General features: G+C 51.6%; 2 protein-coding genes across 6 annotated transcripts in view; one reads left to right on the plus strand and one right to left on the minus strand.

Annotated features, from left to right (window-relative positions):
* The window catches only part of CACNA1A (calcium voltage-gated channel subunit alpha1 A), a 259,911-nt gene extending 253,592 nt beyond the window's left edge, over positions 1–6,319 (minus strand). For all 5 annotated transcript variants that reach the window (XR_012896663.1, XM_075902448.1, XM_075902447.1 and 2 more), the window contains exon 1: positions 5,549–6,319. The gene's annotated coding sequence lies outside the window, so the exon portion shown is untranslated. The remainder of the gene's footprint in view (positions 1–5,548) is intronic.
* Positions 6,320–6,475: 156 nt separating this feature from the next.
* On the plus strand, positions 6,476–18,932 carry LOC102448064 (surfeit locus protein 4-like). Its single transcript, XM_006139164.4, has 6 exons — positions 6,476–6,718; positions 14,164–14,350; positions 15,397–15,473; positions 16,771–16,814; positions 17,324–17,510; positions 18,446–18,932. The coding sequence occupies exons 1-6, from the start codon at positions 6,668–6,670 to the stop codon at positions 18,710–18,712; spliced, it is 813 nt and encodes a 270-aa protein (XP_006139226.1). The 5' UTR covers positions 6,476–6,667; the 3' UTR covers positions 18,713–18,932.
* Positions 18,933–19,732: the final 800 nt, after the last annotated feature.

Here is a 19,732-nt window from a genome sequence, read left to right on the forward strand (position 1 = left end):
CTGCCCTGGGGTTGAATCAGCGGTGCTGCGGGAGTTGACAGCTGTGCCGATGCCGGAGGAGGCTGCGGTGCAGAGTGCTGCACGGTGCTGCTGGGCGCCTGCGGTGCCTGAGTCGGTGCTGTTGCTTGCGGCACCGCAGGGAGCAAGGTCTCATCAGCTGGCTCCGTGGGCACGGGTGCCGGCGGAATTGTCATTGACTGCGCATGCGCAGTATCAGCCGGTGCCGGAGCCGCCATTGCTGTTTGTGGCCCGACCGTTGGAGCCTTTGTCGGTGCCGAGTCTGCCCGCGGTCCCTTACAGGGAGCCCGCATCGGGCCTTTTGATCCGACCAAAGTCGGAGCTGAGGCACTGCGGCTCTTGCCTGGCTTCTCTGTCGGGTGCCTCGGCAAAGAGCCAGAGGTACCTGGTCTGTCCCGTACGGTCCTGGGCTGTGGCTCGGCATTGCTGAGGTCCTTCTGAGGTGAACGGGACAAGTGAACTCCCGAGGTAGTGGGAGTAGACATGGTCGCATCAGACTGGAGGGCTTTGTTGAATAAAATCACCCTCAGCCTCATTTCTCTATCGCGCCGAACGCGGGCTGTCAGTTTCATACAGTGAGGGCACTTCATAGGAATGTGCCCGTCCCCTAGGCATTTAACGCAGCGCGAATGCCCATCTGAGTCCGGCATGGCCTCCTGGCACTGGGAACATTTCTTGAAACCAGGCATTTTGTCTATTCTTTCCTTTTCTCTCTCTTTTTCTGTTTTTTTTTTTTTTTTTGAAAGGCTACTGCAAAAAAATAAACTAGGACGGAAACAAGGAACTTGAGACTAATTAACTAAGTAAAAACTACTAAGAACTATCCTAACTATAAACTGCCAAGTGGCAAACAAATTTCTAAATGAAATTCCCTTTTCTCCTCAGGCCGGAGAGGGAGCGCGTCCTAGGTCCGTCTGCGGCCGCGGACGGTTGAAGGAAACTGACGAGCCGGCCTGCGCTCAGCTGTAACGGCACAAGGCAACAGGAGCGCATGCGCGGGCCGGCAGGGCTACTGCTGTGGAAGTTTCTCCGTTTTGCGGCGCCGGGACGGACCCAGCACCTCGAGTGGAGCACCCTCGGGGACACTACTCGACAAAGAAGTGATGTAACTGAAGCTGTGTAGCTTAATTCAACTTTTGCCCTGCAGTGTAGACATGCTAAGTGTCAACTCTGCTGTCAGAGACTCAAGGCTTTTGGCTTCTTGCTCCTCAAAAGACATTAGAAGTGTCTTGTTGAAGGCAGAACTTCTCTAGGGGATGCTGCTTCTATGGGCAACATCCCTGGACAGACAAATCCTGAAGATTTTATTCTTCTACGGGAAAATCCTCTCCTACAAAGGAGGCTGCTGTATGAGCCCTGACCTCCCACAGAGGAGGCCCGTGCAGGCTGGTGACTGGAAAACTGGGTTGCTGAGCCATATCAGATTGCTATGCTCTATGCAATGGGTGATTAAGACAAGATGCTTGAAGTCAGGTCCCACAGTCAGCAGGTTTTTGGAAGGGGCAGATGTACAACAACAGGAGTTAAAGCGAGAAAAAGCTGATAGCTGGCCAAAGGTCTCCTGCTAAGGTGGGCTGCTAGAAGTGAAGGACCAGGTTGAGGAGGGAGACAGGAATCTTTCTGGGGGCCCATGGAGGGAGATGCAATCTGACGCGGGGCTGGAACTGTTTGCTGAAGAGAGAGTGGCTCCATACCTGGGTCACAGCCCAATTAGTGAGACTATTCAGCTTCAAACTTTGCCTACAAGGAGCACGCGGATTCCAGACTGACTGGCCTCACAGGGGCCCAGTGATATAGAGCACCCAAGATCTTGGGCAAACCCTAGTTGTTCCCATGTTGCCCCCCACTGGCCGCCTCAGCAGATGTCCCAAGAACTGAAAGGGCCATGGAGACTTGAACTCCCTCAATCTCCCCTAGGTGGGGTATATGCACATTAAGATGAAGCGAGTGGGGCAGGATGTTTGGGTGTAGAGAAAGACTCTACACTGTGCCTCCGCTGGTGAGACAGGACCTCTGTCATCAGACACTGCTGAGCTGGCATCTCTCTGATCAAACCCTGCAGAGATCAAACACCTGGAGCTTTGGAATAAACTTTGAATTAAATGTAAAAGCCAAAGAGCTGGGAGAACAGCCAATGGAGTGGTCCTCTGCACTTGATGCTGCTTAGGTTCTTTGGCTTGTGACACCACCATGTGGCCAGAGACTGAAAGGAGAGGAGAAGGAGGCAGAGAGCTATGCAGTGATATATTACTGGCCAAATGCAGACCATCCATGTGGTTCCATTGAGGCGACATCATTGCTTACAGTGTGTTTGAGATGACACTGTTGCTGTTTAAGGCGTGAAACCCTGTGCATGTCCTATTCAGGTACAACACCCCAAAATTATTGTTAGAGGCAGTGTTATCATTTCCAGGTTTTGATGGCCACTGTTGATGAGTTCCACGGGTGTGTTACATGAAGAAATACTTCCTATGTTTGTTTTCAGAAAGATAACTATTAATTTCATTGAGTGATCTCTGGTTGTTAAGTTAAGGGTAAATAACACTTCCTTATTTACTTTCTTCACACCTTTCATGATTTTATAGACTACTATCATATCCCCATTTAGGGCATGTCTACTTTGGGGAGTTATTTAGAAATAACATCCTTAATTTGAAATAACAAGGCGAGTGTCCACACTACCAACCCTGTTATTTCAAAATAATGGGCTTGTAATTTCAAAATAATAACTCCTGCTTGTGAAGAGGAATAAGCTTATGTCAAAATAGTTATTTTGGGAGTTATGATTTTGAAATAAGTTATTTTGAAATAACCTGGTACCAGTGACATAGCCTTACTCATATCTTTTTTAAGATGAACAGTCCCAATCTTTTTAATCAATGCTTTGAAAGCTGTTCCATACCTCTAATAATTTTTGTTGCCCTTCTCCATACTTTTTCCAATTCTAATGTATTTACTGTGCACAGTATTCAAGATTTGGGCATTCAATGGATTTATGTAGTGTCATTATGATATTTTCTGTCTTATTAGCTATCCTTTTCCTAACAGTTCCTAAAATTCCTAATATTTTAGATTGCTGCTGCATGTTGAGTGGATTTTTTCAGAGAACTATCCACAATGGGTCCAAGATCTCTCTCTTGACTGGTAACAGCTAATTTAGTCCCCATCATTCTACACATATAGGCTGTCTACACTCGCGGCTTCTTGCACGAGTAATATGCAAATGAGGCTAAGCGTGGAATATCGCCGAGCCTCATTTGCATACCTAATGAGCCACCATTTTTTTCAGAAGAGGCTCTTGCGCAAGGAGCATCTACACTGCTCCTTCTTGCGCAAGAAAAATCCTCTTGCGCAATGCTGTTCTTCCTGAAAGTAATAGGTGTAACAGCATTGCGCAAGAGGGTTTTTCTTGCGCAAGAAGGGGCAGTGTAGACGCTCCTTCTTGCGCAAGAGCCTCTTCTAAAAAAAATGGTGGCTCATTAGGTATGCAAATGAGGCTCGGCGATATTCCACGCTTAGCCTCATTTGCATATTACTCGCGCAAGAAGCCGCGAGTGTAGACATAGCCATAGTTAGGATTATGTTTTCCAATGTTTATTACTTTGCATTTATCAGCACTGAATTTCATATGCCATTTTCTTGTTTGTGAGATACCTTTGTAACTCTTCATAGTCTGTTTTGGACTTAACTATCTTGAGTAATTTTGTATTATCTGCAAACTTTGCCACCTCAGTTTACCTCTTTCCAGATTATTTATGCATATGTTGAACAGCACTGGTCCCAATACAGGTCTTTGAGGGACTCCACTGTCTCTCTCCATTCAGAAAATTGAGCATTTATTCCTACTCTTTGTTTCATATCTTTTAACCAGTTACTGATCCATGAGAAAACCTTCTATCTCATGACTGCCTACTTTGCTTAAGAGCCTTTGGTGAGGGACCCTATCAAAGGCTTGCTGAAAGTCCAAATACATTATATCCAGAATAAGTAGTTCTGCAATTTCATATCTGAGTTGCTTTAGAACTCTTCAGTGAATACCACCTGGTCCTGATGACTTTTCAATGTTTAATTTATCAGTTTGTTCCAAAACCTCCTTTATTGACAACCCATTCTGGCATAGTTCCTCAGATTTGTCACCTAAAAAGAATGGCTCAGGCGTGGGAACCTCCCTCACATCTTTTGCAGTGAAGACTGATGTAAAGAATTAATTTAGCTTCTCCACAATGGCCTTATCTTCCTGGAGAGCTCCTTTAGTGGTCCCACTGATTGGTAGGCAGGGTAATTACAAAATTTTGTTGTTAGCTTTTTTGTGTTTTTTGCTACTTGCTCTTCAATTTCTTTTTGACTTGCCTAATTATACTAGAGAGAGAAAGACAAAGAGAGAGAGAGAGAGTGTGTGAGTAAAAAAGTTTCCATGCAATTTGCAGGCATTTTACTCTTGTGACTGTATTTTTTAATGTCCATTTAACAAGATTCTGCCTTTTTTCATTAAATTTTTTAAATTAAATGCTACTGTAGTGGATTTATTTGGTATTTTCCCTCCTACAAGGATATTACATTTAATTACATTATGGCCGCTATTACTGAACGGTTTAGCTATATTCACCTCTTGGACCAATTCCTATGCACCACTTAGGGCTAAATCAAGAATTGCCTCTTCTCTTGTGGGTTCCAGGACAAGCTGCTCCAAGAAGCAGTCAGTAACGCTGTCTAAAAATGTGATCTCTATAGCTCATCCTGAGGTGACATATTCCTTCTTAATACAGGAAAAGTTGAAATCCCTAATTATTATTGGATCGTCTGTTTATGTAGCCTCTCTAATCTCCCTAAGAATTTCAAAACATCCTGATCCGATGGTCAGTAGTACATTCCTAGTGCTATACTTGTATTACTCAAGCATTTAATTTCTACTCACAGGCTTTGTCTTCACTGCAAGTTCTTCTGGCAGAAAATATGCTAATGAGGAACTTGTTAGCATAAGTCATGATCTCATTAGCATATTTTGTCATTTCTTTTTGTGCAAGGGGTTTTTGCGCAAAAACCCACATCCACACAGCTTCTTTTTGCGCAAAAACCCCTTGCGCAAAAAGAAACAGCAGAAAATATGCTAATGAGATCACGACTTATGCTAATGAGTTCCTCATTAGCGTATTTTCTGCCAGAAGAACTTGTGGTGAAGACGTAGCCATAGAGAGTCTGTGTTAATGTTAAGATTTTTACTATATTTGACTCTATGCTTTCTTTCGCATATCTTGCCACTTCCCACAAGTGCAACCTGTTCTTTCATTCCTATATAGTTTGTACCTTGGCATTCCCATGTCCCACTGATTATCATCACTCCAACAGCTTGTGATATCTATGATATCACTATCCTCATTTACCACCAGGCACTCAAGTTCACCCATCTTTGTATTTAGACTTCTTTTCCATTTGTATACAAGCACTTATTTGTCAGTATTTAGTTCTCTGCCTTCATGGGATATAACTGAATGGGCTCTTTTTCATTTGACTGTTTCTCTTCAGTTCCTACCTGTACTTTCCCCAGCTGGGTGCGAGGTGCCGTGGCTGAGCACGAGGTGTTGGTCCCGTGGTGGAGCTGAAGAAGAGATGCCATGTCCGGATGTGAGGTACGATTGCCATGTCTAGGCGTGAGATGCCGTGCCTGGGTGTGAGGTACTGAGGTCTGGCAGACGGCACCCTGGCTGGGCATGAGGTGATGTGGCCGTGGCGTGGCAAGAGGCAGTGTGGCTGTGGCTCAGGTGGTGAGTCCATGGCTGTGGGGGAGGTGGTACGGCCGGGGCCAGACATGAGGTGCTGTGGTTGGGTGTGGGGGGCACGCTGGCCCTGGCCGGGTATGATATGTCATGGCAGTGGCCAGGCATGAGGCCCCACAGGTGCGTGGCACCATGCCCGCTCAGGAAGGGAGGTGGCCGTGGCTGGACACGAGGCGCACGACTGCTCATGACGTGAGGTGGCCAGGTCACACAGGGTTGCCACGCCAGGCATGAAGCCCCATGGCTGGGCGTGGGGTGCTGTGGCCAGGTGTGGGGCACTGGGGCTGCTTGTGGAGATGCCCTGGTCAGGTGTGGGGGCTCCAGCTGGGGAGGAGCCCTGGGTGGCTGTGGACGCGTGCTCAGACCGGGAGGGGGGGGAGCCGTTAGTGGCTGTGGGCGCGTGGCCGGGAGGAGCCGTTGGTGCCTGTACGCGCGTGCCCAGACCGGGAAGGGGGGGAGCCGTTGGTGGCTGTGGGCGCGTGGCCGGGAGGAGCCGTTGGTGCCTGTACGCGCGTGCCCAGACCGGGAAGGGGGGGAGCCGTTGGTGGCTGTGGGCGCGTGGCCGGGCGGGGTCTCGCGCTCCAGCCTGGGGACGCTCCCGCCCGCAGCGCAGCCTCAGAAGGCGGGAAGACGGCGATAGCGCTCGGCCCCTCCCACCTCCGAAGCCTGGGGGCGCGGCTGCCATGGCTACCGAGGCGAAGCGAGCGGGTCTGCCTCGGTAGCCATGACCGAGCGAGCCCACGTGACCCGCTGTGGGTGGGATGCATTCCTGTGACTGGTTGCGTTCTGGCCACGCCCCCTCCTCGCCGTCGGCCACGCCCCCTCTGTTCCCCACTCTCGGCCCCTGAGAGCGTGAGGCCGGGCCGGAGCCAACCATGGCGCCCAATGGAGACTTGATGGGGGCTGCCGAGGACCTGGCAGACCAGGTGAGGGGGGCGGCCCCTCCTGGAGTAGCGGGAGCTGGGGCCGGCCTGCCCCCGCCGGCCGGGAACGGTTTGGTCCATTCCCGCGTGGGAGCCGTGGCGGGTGGGAGATACCACCTGGCGAAGGGGGGTCTCATGCTCCAGTACGTCGGTTAGGCTGCAGGGGGCCGCAGGACTCCTCGTCTCTCCTGCATCTCCCTGCAGGGTCGCAAAGCCTGGGATGTACCACCCGCGCCTCTGCCATGGTGAAGGGGGGACGTACCACTTAGTCCCCCATCAGGGGTGGATGGGGGGGGGGGAGTGAGGAGAATCTACCATCTACCCCGGGGGAGGGGGCTGTACCTGCCCCTTAGAGAAGTAATGGAGGATGTACCACTGTGGGGAGGGTATTGGGGGAATCTATCAAAAATGGGGGGACAAATGTACCACCTGCTTTCCCCCTTGTGTGTGTGGTGGGGGGAGGTGTACCAATTACTTGCCCCCCCCCCCCCCCAGCCTGGGGTCGGCTGAGGCAAAGGGATGGGGATGTACCAGCCACTCTTCCCAGGGGAGCTTGTAAGAAAAGTGGGATGTACCACCTGCTTCTCCTCCCCCTTATGCTTGGAGGGAGGGCTGTACCACCTGTTGTCTGGCCCCCCAGTAGGAAGGTCTTTCCCACATGGGGGATTTAGAGACAACATGTCCCGGTTCTCAGTGGGGTACGGGGCACCCAGCCCAGGGTTTGCAAGGCTGGTTCTGTTTGTCATACTGGGTCAGGGAGGTCTAGGCCCCCCGCATCTAACCCCAGCTCAGGGGGAGGACTCACTAAGCCCAGCACACAATTGCTTTCTGGGGACAAGAAATGGAAAAAGAAGAGTGGGTGTGAGGTCAAAGGTAGGGATGTTAAGGACTAGTCATCTATGCTTATCAGATAGTCAGTTGACTAGTCAATTTCCCTCCCCCCCCCCTTACGTCTAGCAGATAGAGGCAGCAAAGGGGGGGAAGAGGGGTACTTCAAAGCAGCAGCGCTGCACAGCTGAGCCAGGCATCAGCTGTGTGGCACTGCCACACGTGGAGCCTGGAGTCAGCTGGGGACTCCCCAGCTGATTGCAGGCTTCAGTGCAGCATTTCCACGGAACCTGGGATCACCTGGAGAGTCCCCAGCTGACCCCAGCTCCGTGTGGCATTTCAAATTGGCAGTGCAGCATGGAGCCTCGGGTCAGCGGGGGACACTTAAGCCCCCAGTGACCCCGGACTCCATGCTGCACTGCTGCTTTGAAATGCACAAGAGTCGCTGGGGACTCTTGTATGTTTCAAAGCTGTCACCTGCCTGTAGCCTGGAGTCAGCGGGACTTCCGCTGGCCCCAGGCTACACATAGAGTTCTGCGTTCCTGGGGGGCACTTGTACATTTCATAGGAGGAATGCAGAAGTGCCTATTGATTAGTCGATGGAAATTCCACCGACTACTCGACTAGTAAATTAACTGCTAGTTAACATCCTTAGTCAAAGGTAAAAGATGGAGAATGGGGAGGGGGGCGGAACAGGGGCAAAGAGTAAGTGACCCTGACTGGTACTCATAGGTGTCTAGGGAGCAAGGCTTGTGCAACATGGGGTGATCTGTTGATATGAGTTGGCATTTTCTTTTTGTGCCTTGAACTGTGAGGTAATATATCTGATGGGATTAAAACACCTGCCTTCCTGACTACATCCAGTTGATATCAATTGGCTCCAAATAAACAAACCTAAGGGTGAAACAAGGAGTTTATTCTCCTGTGCACTGTGGTCAGGGGACAAGGGGTCAGCTATAAGGAGAGTGGGAATCCTCAGATTACTAGTTCAGTCCCTTTCCACACCAGCAGTAACCCAGTATTCCCGCCTGCGTCTGATTGCTTCTATGTAATAATCAGATTTGGCTGGCATCTTTGGTCTGTCCACTAACTGATTGTGAACCTCGTAGCCCCTGAAAGATAGGTGTTATCCCCATGTTATCCCGCAGGAGATGAAGTCAGAACTCTCAGATTCCAATCTCAACTCTGCCACTTATTCACTGCATGACCATGGGCAAGTCAAAGCTGTGGCAAAGAAACCAGAAGTGACTTGCCCATGGTCATGCAGTGAATAAGTGGCAGAGTTGAGATTGGAATCTGAGCGTTCTGACTTCATCTCCTGCTAGAGATAGAATGGTTCCCTGGTAAGTATTAGCCTTACTGGCATGCTTACTGGTAGGGATGTTAGATATTCTGTAATTGAATAGTTGTGTAACTGCATGAAATCTTAGCGGTTACACAGCTATTCAGTAGGTGCCCGGGGTGGGGCTGGCCCCACTACTAGGGAGCCCCCTGACACTCAAGGTTGCTGCCTCTGTATTAGAGGCAGCAGCATGGGGTGGCAGGCAGAGCTGTTCCATGAGAGGAGCCCTTTTAAAAAACAGCTCCCCTCACAGACCAGATGCCTGTCCACGGTGGGCCCAGGCTCTCCCCAGCACTGGCTCCTGTAGGCGGCAGCAATGCGGGGGAGGGCAGGTCCACAGAGCCAGCACATGAGGGGAGCCTGCTTGAAAGCTGGCCCCCCTCGCATATAACCTCCCGCCTGCCCCGCTCCCCCTCCTCACTGCTGCCTCTCTATCTCATAGAGGCAGCAGTGTGTGGTGGTGGGCAGGCAAATCTGGTGCTCATGGGGAGCTGGCTTTTAAGCAGCTCCTCACAGGCACTGGATTTCCCCCCACCCACTGCCCCTGATACAGAGGCAGCAGGGGTGGGGGGAAAATGTATGTAGTCATCTAACTATAGGGCCCAGCCAGCAGGCCCCCTCCCCTGGACTGGGCTGGGGCTGGGGCCAGGGCAGCAGCTACCCCTGCTGGGACAGCAGCTGCCACCACTTATGGCTAACTGGTTAAACAAATCGTTTAACTGGTTAACTATTGTAAGCTGTTTTTACATCCTTTTCTCCTGCTCAGCCTACCTCCACTGCAGACTATCTCCTGTTCCCCATAAAGATCAGGAAGATAGGAAGTGCATTCGGATAAACAGAGCCCCTCCCGTCTGCGGAGATCTACTTTATATCTGTGGACCGTGTTTGCAGATGGTGGAGCGGATGCAGCCACAGATTTTATATTTGCGCTGAGCGCCACCGATAAGCAAGGTTTTTGATATGAGCGCACTTAACATAACCAATGGACTTCAGAGGATGTAAGCCAGTTTCAGACAACAGGGATTTGGGGATTAATCTGGTTCTGACTCAACTGATTACTCAAACCTGACAGACATGAGGGGCCATAAATCTCTGTAGCCAACTGGTGCTTTGGGATCCTTCAAGGTGGGAAGCATTATAGAAATGTAAGAGTTCGCAGAAGGAGCTGTGTTAGTTTGTTTCAGCAAAAACAACAAGGAGTCTGATGGCACTTTAAACCGAACACATTTATTAGAATATTGAAACATAAGCTAATACCCTAATAAATTTCAGAGGGGTAGCCGAGTTAGTCTGTAACTGGAAAGACTTAAAAAACAGGTGCTGCTAATTATTTGTCGTTTTTTAAGTTTTTCCTAACAAATGTGTCTTTAAAGTGCCATCGGACTCCTTGTAGAAATGTAAGTAATGCAGAAGGGATTTGAGGTTGGTCCATAGATTCTGAGGTGAGAGAGGACCTTTAGATCATAGTGTGACTTTCTATATATCACAAACTATAGAATTTCACTCTTACTCCTAGACCAGCGGTTCCCAAACTTTTCGGCATCACGCCCCCTTTTTGATTTTTGAGAAACCCCCACCCCCACCCCCCATAGCAGCAAAACTTGTTAAGGGGGGAAAAAAAAAAGGAACTGACAGGGGCCAAAAAACAAAAATAGCAGCAAAACTGGGGCTGTCACCTCGCACCCCTCCCCCCCCCCCCCGGAATTTCTTTATGTCCCCCCCACCCCCCTCCCAGTTTGGGAACCCATGCCCTAGACCGAGCCAAACCACTTGGCTTTTTCCTCAGCGTTGTGTTCTGGCATGTGGAGCTAGTGAGTTTTCTTTGGCACTGTTCTCTCTCTCACACTAGAAGTACATGCGGATTAAAGTTAAACTGAGTTCCTTAGATAGCACATGCAGTGTCCTGTGTTATTCACATGGGCACTTTTAAATCCTACTTACACTACAAAAAGAGCAGTGTTTTAAATGTGATTGGAGCCAATCCATGCTATAATATGGTGTCCTCTAGCTGGTACAGAGTGAAGAAAGCTCCTTTTTAATGATGCTTTAGAATACTGTTCATCTCCTTACAGATTCTTATGCTTTCACAACCAGGGCCTTAATGTTTGAGAGATTCTCAATTAGAACTGATAGTTTTGCCTTATCCACAGACCCCACCAGTAATTCTGTGCCACCTTGGGAAGGCACCTATTGCGTAACAGAGCACCTTTTGCAGGCGAAAGCATTGCCCTGGTTACAGAGTAGTTCCTTGCATCCAGCGCAGGAATGGTGATGGAAGGTGCATATTACGTGTACGTAACTTAGAGGGTGCATGGGACAGACGGCCGCTGCCTGTGTAGTGTTGTATCCACCGAGAAAGTATTCTGGCCTCCAGACCAGCCAGTTTGTCACTCCGGACTAAAGAGCTCATTAAAAATACTGAGTTGTTTGGAGACGACGATTCAGTGTATGGGCAGATCAAATCAGAGAATTTCTCCTCCTCACCTCTAATTCAGAAGTTTTGAGGAGGTCAGATGTGGGCTTGTCTCCCCTCCCTGTCTTTTCTTTCCTTGCTGTCCTCCGTTCCCTCCTCCTCCTCCCCCAAAAAGAGAGACAGACCCGTGTTATTTAATAGACTCAGTGATAAGAACGGTATCCGTATCACTGGAGGTGTGTTAGTGGGTGTGTCAGTGAACGTCGGCTGCGGTCGAGTGTCCTGCTTTACCCTTTTGCACACTGAAAGAAGCAAAGGGCTTTCTGGAAGGGTTTGGGACGTGTGAACCATTCAGCTATGTGGATAGTTGGGAGCTCCGTTTCTGGAGAGCTGTGGGCGGTAATACTTTCCTTTAACTTCTGGTTGTTGCGCTTCATGTGTAGGTGCTATAGGCGGCCTGTGCTATGCCAGAGTGACCACGGATGGATCACTTGTTGATTCCCTGCTCTGTTCTTTCCCTCTGGGGCACCTGGCATTGTTCACTGTCAAGAGACAGGCTGCTGGGTTAGATGGACCTTTCTGCCCATTCTTTATAGGAGGTTGTGACGGCGCGTTGGGGGTCCCCCGTCTCCTGCACCCCGAAATGGCACAAACAGACTCCACCAGCCAGTAGAATTGAGGGTGGTTTATTGCTCCTCCAGGATACAGCATAGCACAGATGTAATCTGGTTACAGGAACTGGGGGCTAAGAGGCCTCAGAGTCCCCCTTGAGATAGGGGAATCCCAGCCCCCTCCCCAGTTCCTTCTCCCCTGCTTTCCAGCCAGGAACTAAGTCCCTCTCCTCCAGCCCTGCCCCCCAGCCAGGACAGCATTCCACTCCATGGGGGTCAGCTGGCCAAACCAGTTGGGATACCCTCTTTGCATAGTGACTCATCACTAGTCTGCTCGGTGGTGCTACAGACAGCAGCCAGAGAGTTAGCAGGTTACCTCCCACTACATCACAGAGGTCAGGGTAGGTTATCTGGTGGCTACCCCTGGCCTGAGACTGTCTGTAGTTTCTGACTTAGCGATTCGTTAGTGTGAGGATCGTCTCTGTGCACAGGGGGATCCATGACTGGCGCTCTGGGGCACTGCAGCAATACGCCGAATACGTTTTGCTTTATTTCCCCGCGGGGTCTGGCTCTTTCCACAGCACAGCCACCAACTAACGTGGTAGCCTTGGACAAGTCCCATCATCCCCTCTGTGCCCCATCTTGCAAGAGGTTAAGGGCTACATGGAGATGTGAGGTGAAGCCCACGAAATCAGCAGGGGCGTGGGAGGTGTACCTCAAACGTGAGACAATTCCAAGGAATTGGCATGCCTGGCTACACGCCTCCGGAACAGTGGAAGATGCTTCTAGACTAATCGTACTACTTAGTTTAGAAATGTGTGTCCGTCTGTCCATCCAACTGTGAGTCCGTTTGTTCACAAATTCCCTAAATGGTGAAAGCTAGGACCACCAAATTTGGAATGAGGTTTCCTCTTGTCATAACTTGAAGCAAGGTCACGGTTAGGGATGTGAACAGGTAACCGGTTACCCGGTAAGCATCACCCTTACCAGATGATGCTTTATTGGGTATCAATTAACTGGTACCTGGGAGCAGCCTCATGCCTGCAGCCCACCATTGGTGGAGAGAGGGTTCAGCCCCGCGTGGGGGTCAGGAGCAGGCAGCGGCAGCCCCCGCATGGCCAGGGGGGCAGCCGGAAAGTGGCAACCTCCCACTGGGTTCCCATCTTAATCAGTTAATTGGTTAAACCTAGCATTTAACAGGTTCAGTAATTAACCGGGATTTTACATCCCTAGTCAGAGTTTGGTTATGCCAGGCCAATGGGCTGTGCCTGCAATTCGATTGTGTCTCATAAAATGTAAAGGGAGGGGTCTGGTAGGAGGAAGTTACACTGCAAAATGACGACAAGGGGGCAGAACCACGGACTGGGACAGCTACAACTCCATTGGGGCAGCAGGAGCCGGGAGGAGAAAAGGACAGCTATCTACTATACTTTAGAGAGTTTGTCTGTGTGTCTGTTTATCCTCCAGCCAGGGGACCTGCACCCCTCCCCACAGCTGTGCCCGTTGCAGTTGAAGTGTCCATGGAGAGGCGTTTCTCACCTGGCCCCAAGCTGCTGCGGTGAGAGAAGGCTGGGGTTGTCCTCGCTCCTCGGGGCAGCCTGCACCCTCCTCCCCAGCCACGCCCCAGAGCGATGATTTAAATGAAGAAAAACAAAATGTATTTGAGTAAAGGACCCGAGCGCACTGGGCAGATCTTATGGTAGCTGCTACGCAGTCTCCTCCCCTGCCTCGGTCAGTCTCTGCTGTACGGGACTAATGCACAGTGGCGAGCTGTGTGAATTACCTGCTCTTGGGGTCGCAGTCCTCCCGTTTCATTGGTGTCCTGGTGTATTTTTTCTGGAGAGTTTAAACTGGGAGTTGGGGCTCTTAGGACCTGCTCCCGGTTTTGGAAGGAGAGTGTGTTCTAGTGGGTAGAGCAGGGGCTGGGAATCTGGACTCGTGGGTTCTGTTCCTGGCTCTGGGAAGACATGTGGAGTGGTCAGAGCCGGGGCTGACTCTTACAACCTTAGAAGAGTCAAGTTGTGTCTCTTGCCTCAGTTTCCCCATCTCTGATCCCTGCCTCCGAGAGGCGAAGTAAAGGCTGGTTAATGGAAGTGGGCAAGGTGCCCTGGGATTCTCCTTTGACCAAAGTAGTATCACAGTTGGAGCTGGGTAACCTGGCAACTTGCTGCTTCGGCTACCAGGGGCCGTTGTTTTATGACCCTCCAATGCCGCCTTTTGTTCTTCCTCCTCTGGCCGTATCTGCCCCGTCCAGTTCCTGCGCGGGACAAAGCGCTACCTACCTCACCTGGCTCACCTCTGCCTGATCAGCACCTTCCTCGAGGACGGGATACGGATGTGGTTTCAGTGGAACGAGCAGCGGGATTACATCAACATGTCGTGGGGGAGCGGCACCGTCTTGGCCACGCTGTTTGTGTTACTCAACATGTCGGGACAGCTGGGTAAGAGCCCTCGCACCTCTGTCACAGTTCTGAGGGCATCTGGGTCAGAAGAGAGACTTCGAAGGTTCATCTAATCCAGCCCCTCCATGTTGAGGCAGAACCAAGCAACCTAGACCACTGCTGACAGGTGTTTGTCTAAGCTAGTCCAGTGATAGGTTCCATGGCCTGCTTTGGGCAGTCGTTTCAGTGCTTAGAGTTAGAAAGTTTTTCCTAATCTCCCTGAAGTGTGGGGTCCAGGACTGGACAGTGCTCCACCTGAGTGCTCCGCCTTGCCCCTGCTGACTAGAATGGAATAATTACTTCCCACGTCTTACGGCTGCTGCTGCCGTTAATTCAGCCTGGAACATTTGCTTTTTTCACAACAGCATCACACAGTTGACCTGAATTCAATTTGTGATCCACCCTACCCCACAGATTCTCTTCTGCAGTACTGCAGCCTCGCCCCTTTTTCCCCATTTTGTTGGGTTTGTACACATTGGGTTTGTACACAGGTGACTTTTTTCCCACCTTTCCCCTCACTGGCCTCTCCCACAGTTCTGCCAATGCTGAGCGTCACACAGAGGCAGTATTTCAGTGCAGAACCTGAAATCTTTGACATAACCCCACTCTGTCTGTCTGGCACCTTCCAGACTGGCATCTCGTAGGATTACATTTCATGTGTCCCAGGATGGTATGTCCCTGTGCTGCAGGTGGGTAAACTGAGGTACAGAACGGGGAAATGACTTTTCCGAGGAGATGCAGTGAGGCGGGGGTACATTCTGGAGTAGAATGTAGATCTGTGACCTTCCACCATCCCTCTGGACAAAGATCTCTGAGGTTATCTAGGGAAATGCCCCTACAAGGTGGACTGTGCTTGGCAGAAGCTCCTCTTCTAATAAGACTTGCATGGTTGGCTTCCCAAGTTGGCAGTGAAAATCTCCCCCCTCGGTGTCCTACCTTGGTGGCAAAATGCCCCAAAGCCCTCATGCAGATGATGGAAGATGCTTTGTTTCCCGCATTGCCTCTGATGCTGATTTTTTTTCTCATTCTCTGTGTCTGTGTTGCAGTTGGGTGCGTTCTAGTCCTAGCCAGGAGGTTTGTTCCTTACGCTTGTTTTGGCCTCTTTGGGATTATCTTCATGCAGGTGAGTGGGGGAGAGGCTAGCTTCGCAATGCTGCTCCAGACAGGCGTGTGGGGTGAGAGATTCCCCTGGCTGCTCAGTGGGTTGGTAGCAGCGGGCACTAAGCCTGTGGACTGAGGGTATGTCTACACTACAGAGTTTTTTCCAAAAGAACCTTCAATTACGTCCACACTGCAATCGCGTTCTTCTGAAAGAAAATCAAAAGAGCAGAGGGCTTTTGCTGACATTTGTAATCCTTGTTCTATGAGGAAGAAGCCTTTTTCTGAAAGAGCTCTTTCAGAAAAAGGCATGTGTGAACAGGGAAGAGGGAGTGGGTTATGCAAGAAGAGGAAAGAGGAAAAAGCACGGGTACCCTGGTGGCCACTTGGTCCATAGTAATCACAGCTGACATGCGAGAGAGTGTCCACTCAGTGTGGACTCTGTCTTTCGAAAAAGCAGATCACGTTTTCGATGCGCTTTTGCAGTGTGGACGCTCTCTTCCGGAAAAGCTCCTTCGGAAAGAAGCCTGCAGTCTAGACATAGCCTGATATGAGCGCCAGAGCCATAAAAGCTAGAGAAGGAGCGAGACCAATGACCTCGTGCTGTTAGGGCTTGTCTACGTGGGGAACGAATCCGGCATAGCTGTGCCAGAGTGCAGGCGACCTGCCCATTCCAGAGCAGATGAAGCTAGTTCAGAATGAAACACTCTTACGCCAAGAAAAGAGCGTCGCATGTGGAGATATTCAAGAGGCGTGCATCTGCTTTAAATTCACACCCTCCCTTAGGTGGGATTAATGGTCATGTGTTGACGGTCCCTTAATAGGCTATGTCTACATGCTCCATCGACAAGCTTCTGTCATTCACGGTGCTTCCCCCCCTATCCCGCGTGAACGGCAAAGGTTTGCCGCAGCAAGTGAAAGTGTGAACGCTGCTTTGTTAGCGGGCCCAGCGAAACCCCCTTGTGGGGGGGTATTTTGTCAGCAAAAGTGCCGACAATCAGCATTCGCGCACGCTGACGTTTAGCGACAGGGCTGTGTCGACGCAGCCTTGTCGCTAGAAGCTGCGTCCCCTTCGGCTGTGTCCTCCCTGGGGCAGGACTGTTCCCTGCGCACTGTTCCCTACAGCTTTGTGCAGTCGACTGTGTAAATGTCACAAGCACTCAGGGTTTCTGTCCCTTCCCGGGGGCAGGGGAGCTGTAGCCGTGCAGAATAAATACCCTGAAGACTCCAACGTGCTCCCCACTGATGAGGGTGGGGCACGGCCCCACAGCCCCTCTCAGGCCCTGGGCGCAAGGGTTAAGCCGGTGATTTCTGTTTTGCAGACAGTCGCTTACAGTATTTTATGGGACCTCAAATTCCTGATGAGGTGAGTTCCAGAGGGTGAATGGAATTGGGGCTACTTAGCCACAAAGGAATGAGGGCCAGGCCTGGCTCCGAAAGGCAACCTCTGACTCCAGCCATTAGAACAGAAAAAGTGGAGGAGAGAGCTTTGGGGTGCTTGACCTAGCTCTGCCACCGACTTGCTATCTGACCTTGGGCGAGTCTCTGCCACTCTGCCTCAGTTTCCCCGCCTCTGTCCCTTCTGCTGGGGTTCGGGTTTCACCATTGAACCCACGTGCAGGGTGGTCAGGGCTAGAGATGAACAGCGCGGCTTGGCAGGCGCTTGTGTAACTCGCTGGCGAGCGTGTGCTACAAGTCCCGCGCTGTGCCCGACCCACAGCAGCAATGAGTCTGTTCCAGCCCCAGCTAGGGCGGCTGGGCTCTTGCTTTGAAGCCCAATGTGCCTGGTTCCATGCTGGCATGGCGGCCGCCTCGCTCGGGTTCAAAGGCAGTAGCTCCATGGTCCATTGAGCCTTTCCCTTCCCCCTGCTGCAGGAACCTCGCCCTCGGCGGCGGGCTGCTGCTGCTGCTCGCGGAGTCCCGCTCGGAAGGGAAGTCCATGTTTGCCGGTGTCCCCACCATGGATGACATCTCCCCGCGGCAGTACATGCAGCTGGGGGGAAGGCTCCTGCTCGTGCTCATGTTCATGACGCTGCTGCACTTCGAACTCAGCGCCTTCACCGTAAGTGGCCTCTGACGTCCCCGGGCCCTTGCCCTGGGCTCCCACTGCTCCAGGCAGCTCATCCAGCGGTGGGGCTAGACATGCCCTAGCCCCGGAGCAAAGGGCCCCCCCCTCAGTGCTGCTTCCCTCCATGGTTACCCCCTCAGTGCTGTTGGGTTCTCCCCTGGAACCCACGCCCAGCAGCAGTATCAGCAGTGCGGTGGCTGCTCGCCTTGTTTGGAACGTGTGGGGAGGAGAGCGGGGGAGTTACTCCACCGCTGCTTAGTGGGGAGGGGGAGAGGCGTTTGGTGGCCCAACTAGGGATGTCAGCGGGGAGTCGGTTAAGGTTACCTGGGGGGCATTACCCGTAATGGCGGTGCTCGCTGGGTGATGGCTGACCAGTACCCCATACAGCCCCCCTGCCCATGGCCCAGCCTATGCAGACTAGACGCCAGCAGCCCCTGCTGTAGCCCAACCCTAGTGAGCAAGGAGGCCAGTCCAACCCATGCAGCCCTTGAATCGGATAAACGCAGGGGCAGTGGGTACCATTTCACCAGTTCAATGGCATTTTACATCCCTAGTCCTAGCCTGCCTGACCCCACTTTGCGTTAGTGCCGGGAGCTGCACAGCGTAGTATTTCATCTGTTCTGCCACGCCACCTCTTTTGCATGCCAAGCTCTCCGTGTGCAGCCAGCTCCTCTCCCCGGAAGAGTTGAAGGAGGAAAACCCGCGCAAGGGAGAGACTAGCCAGGGCGGGGGCAAGGTGACCTGTGGAGGAGGAATTCAGCTGATGAGCTAGAGGGAGGAGCATTGCTGGAGCAGGGACCCGAGAGCCAGGACACCTGACTCCTGTTCCTGGCTCTGCCACGGACTTGCCATGTGGGAAATGCTTTCAGCTCCCGGGATAGATAAAGCTGGGCAGGTGCTCATGTCTCCTGATGTCTCCCCTCTCCCAGATCTTCCAGGACATCTTTGGCATGGCGTTCATCATCTTGGTGGCCATCGGCTTCAAGACCAAGCTGGCTGCCCTTACCCTAGTCCTCTGGCTCTTCGTGATCAATCTGGTACAGAATGCATTCTGGAACATCCCCACCTACAGACCCCTCCACGACTTCCTGAAGTATGACTTTTTCCAGACCATGTCGGTCATAGGGGGCCTGCTGCTGGTGGTGGCTCTGGGCCCAGGAGGCGTCTCGATGGATGAGCACAAAAAGAAGTGGTGAAGACAGGAGAATGGGGAGGTGGCTGGGGACAGACGGGGGTGGGAATCTTTCCTTACACCTTTTTTAAACTTAGACCCACTTGTATATTATTTTTTCCTGCCCCCCCATTCGGTTCTCTGACGGTTTATCATTGTTCACTGTTGCCTTATCAGGATAGAAGAGTCTTTTTCTTCCTATCCGGGTGGAGACATGTGTAAATTAAAACATATATTCTATTCGACAGCCTTTGCGCCTTGGGCGCGGGTCCATCCCATGTGGCCTGACTTCCTCACAAGCCCCTCTGCTAGTCTGATCTTGGATTGCTATAAAAGGCCCCTTTTGGGGCGTATAAAGAAGGCCAAAAGGATGTCCCGTCCTCTGACCTTGCAGTCTCCTTCTTTGTGGATCAGCAGAGCCTTGCGGAGCCCTGGATTAATGGCGTGGTCATGAGCACAGTTGACCAGAACACCTGGAAGAGGGCGCTGAGGTAGCTTCCTTCCTGCTGCTGATACACCCTCCTTTCAGAGTTACGTCCCGAGCCTGGTGCTTCGTGCCGCAGAAAAGCTGCAGCTTGCCAGGGCTGTCCATGGCTGCGCCGGCACACGCACCCAGCCAGCTCAGACGTTCTAGCATTGCATTCACCCTAAACGCTGGGCATGCCCAGGCCTGCCTTCCATGGCTTTGCGGTGGATGCCGTGGAGGTCCGTAAGGCGGGGCGAGGGGGGAGCCTTTGCAAACCATCGCAGGAAGATGCTGACGCGTTAACACGGAGAACTTTTCTCACACATGCGTCAGTGTTCGAACTGAATAAGTGCTCAGTGTCCCCAGAAAGACGTGATTTTAAAATGGCCGATGAGCTATTCATGGCTCAGTGTCTGCAGTATTCTGCTGCTACGGGTCGGCACTCTGGACCGACAACCTCCGTGGTCCGGCATGATTTTAGTTAGCCGGATGTCTGCTTATCATGGGTGTGGTCAAGTTTCCGGCAGCCAGAGGAGATTGTGAAGGCCTGGACTTTACCAGGGTTCAAAAAAGAGCTAG

The sequence above is a fragment of the Pelodiscus sinensis genome, chromosome 19, assembly GCF_049634645.1.
Source record: "Pelodiscus sinensis isolate JC-2024 chromosome 19, ASM4963464v1, whole genome shotgun sequence".
Taxonomy (NCBI): domain Eukaryota; kingdom Metazoa; phylum Chordata; order Testudines; family Trionychidae; genus Pelodiscus; species Pelodiscus sinensis.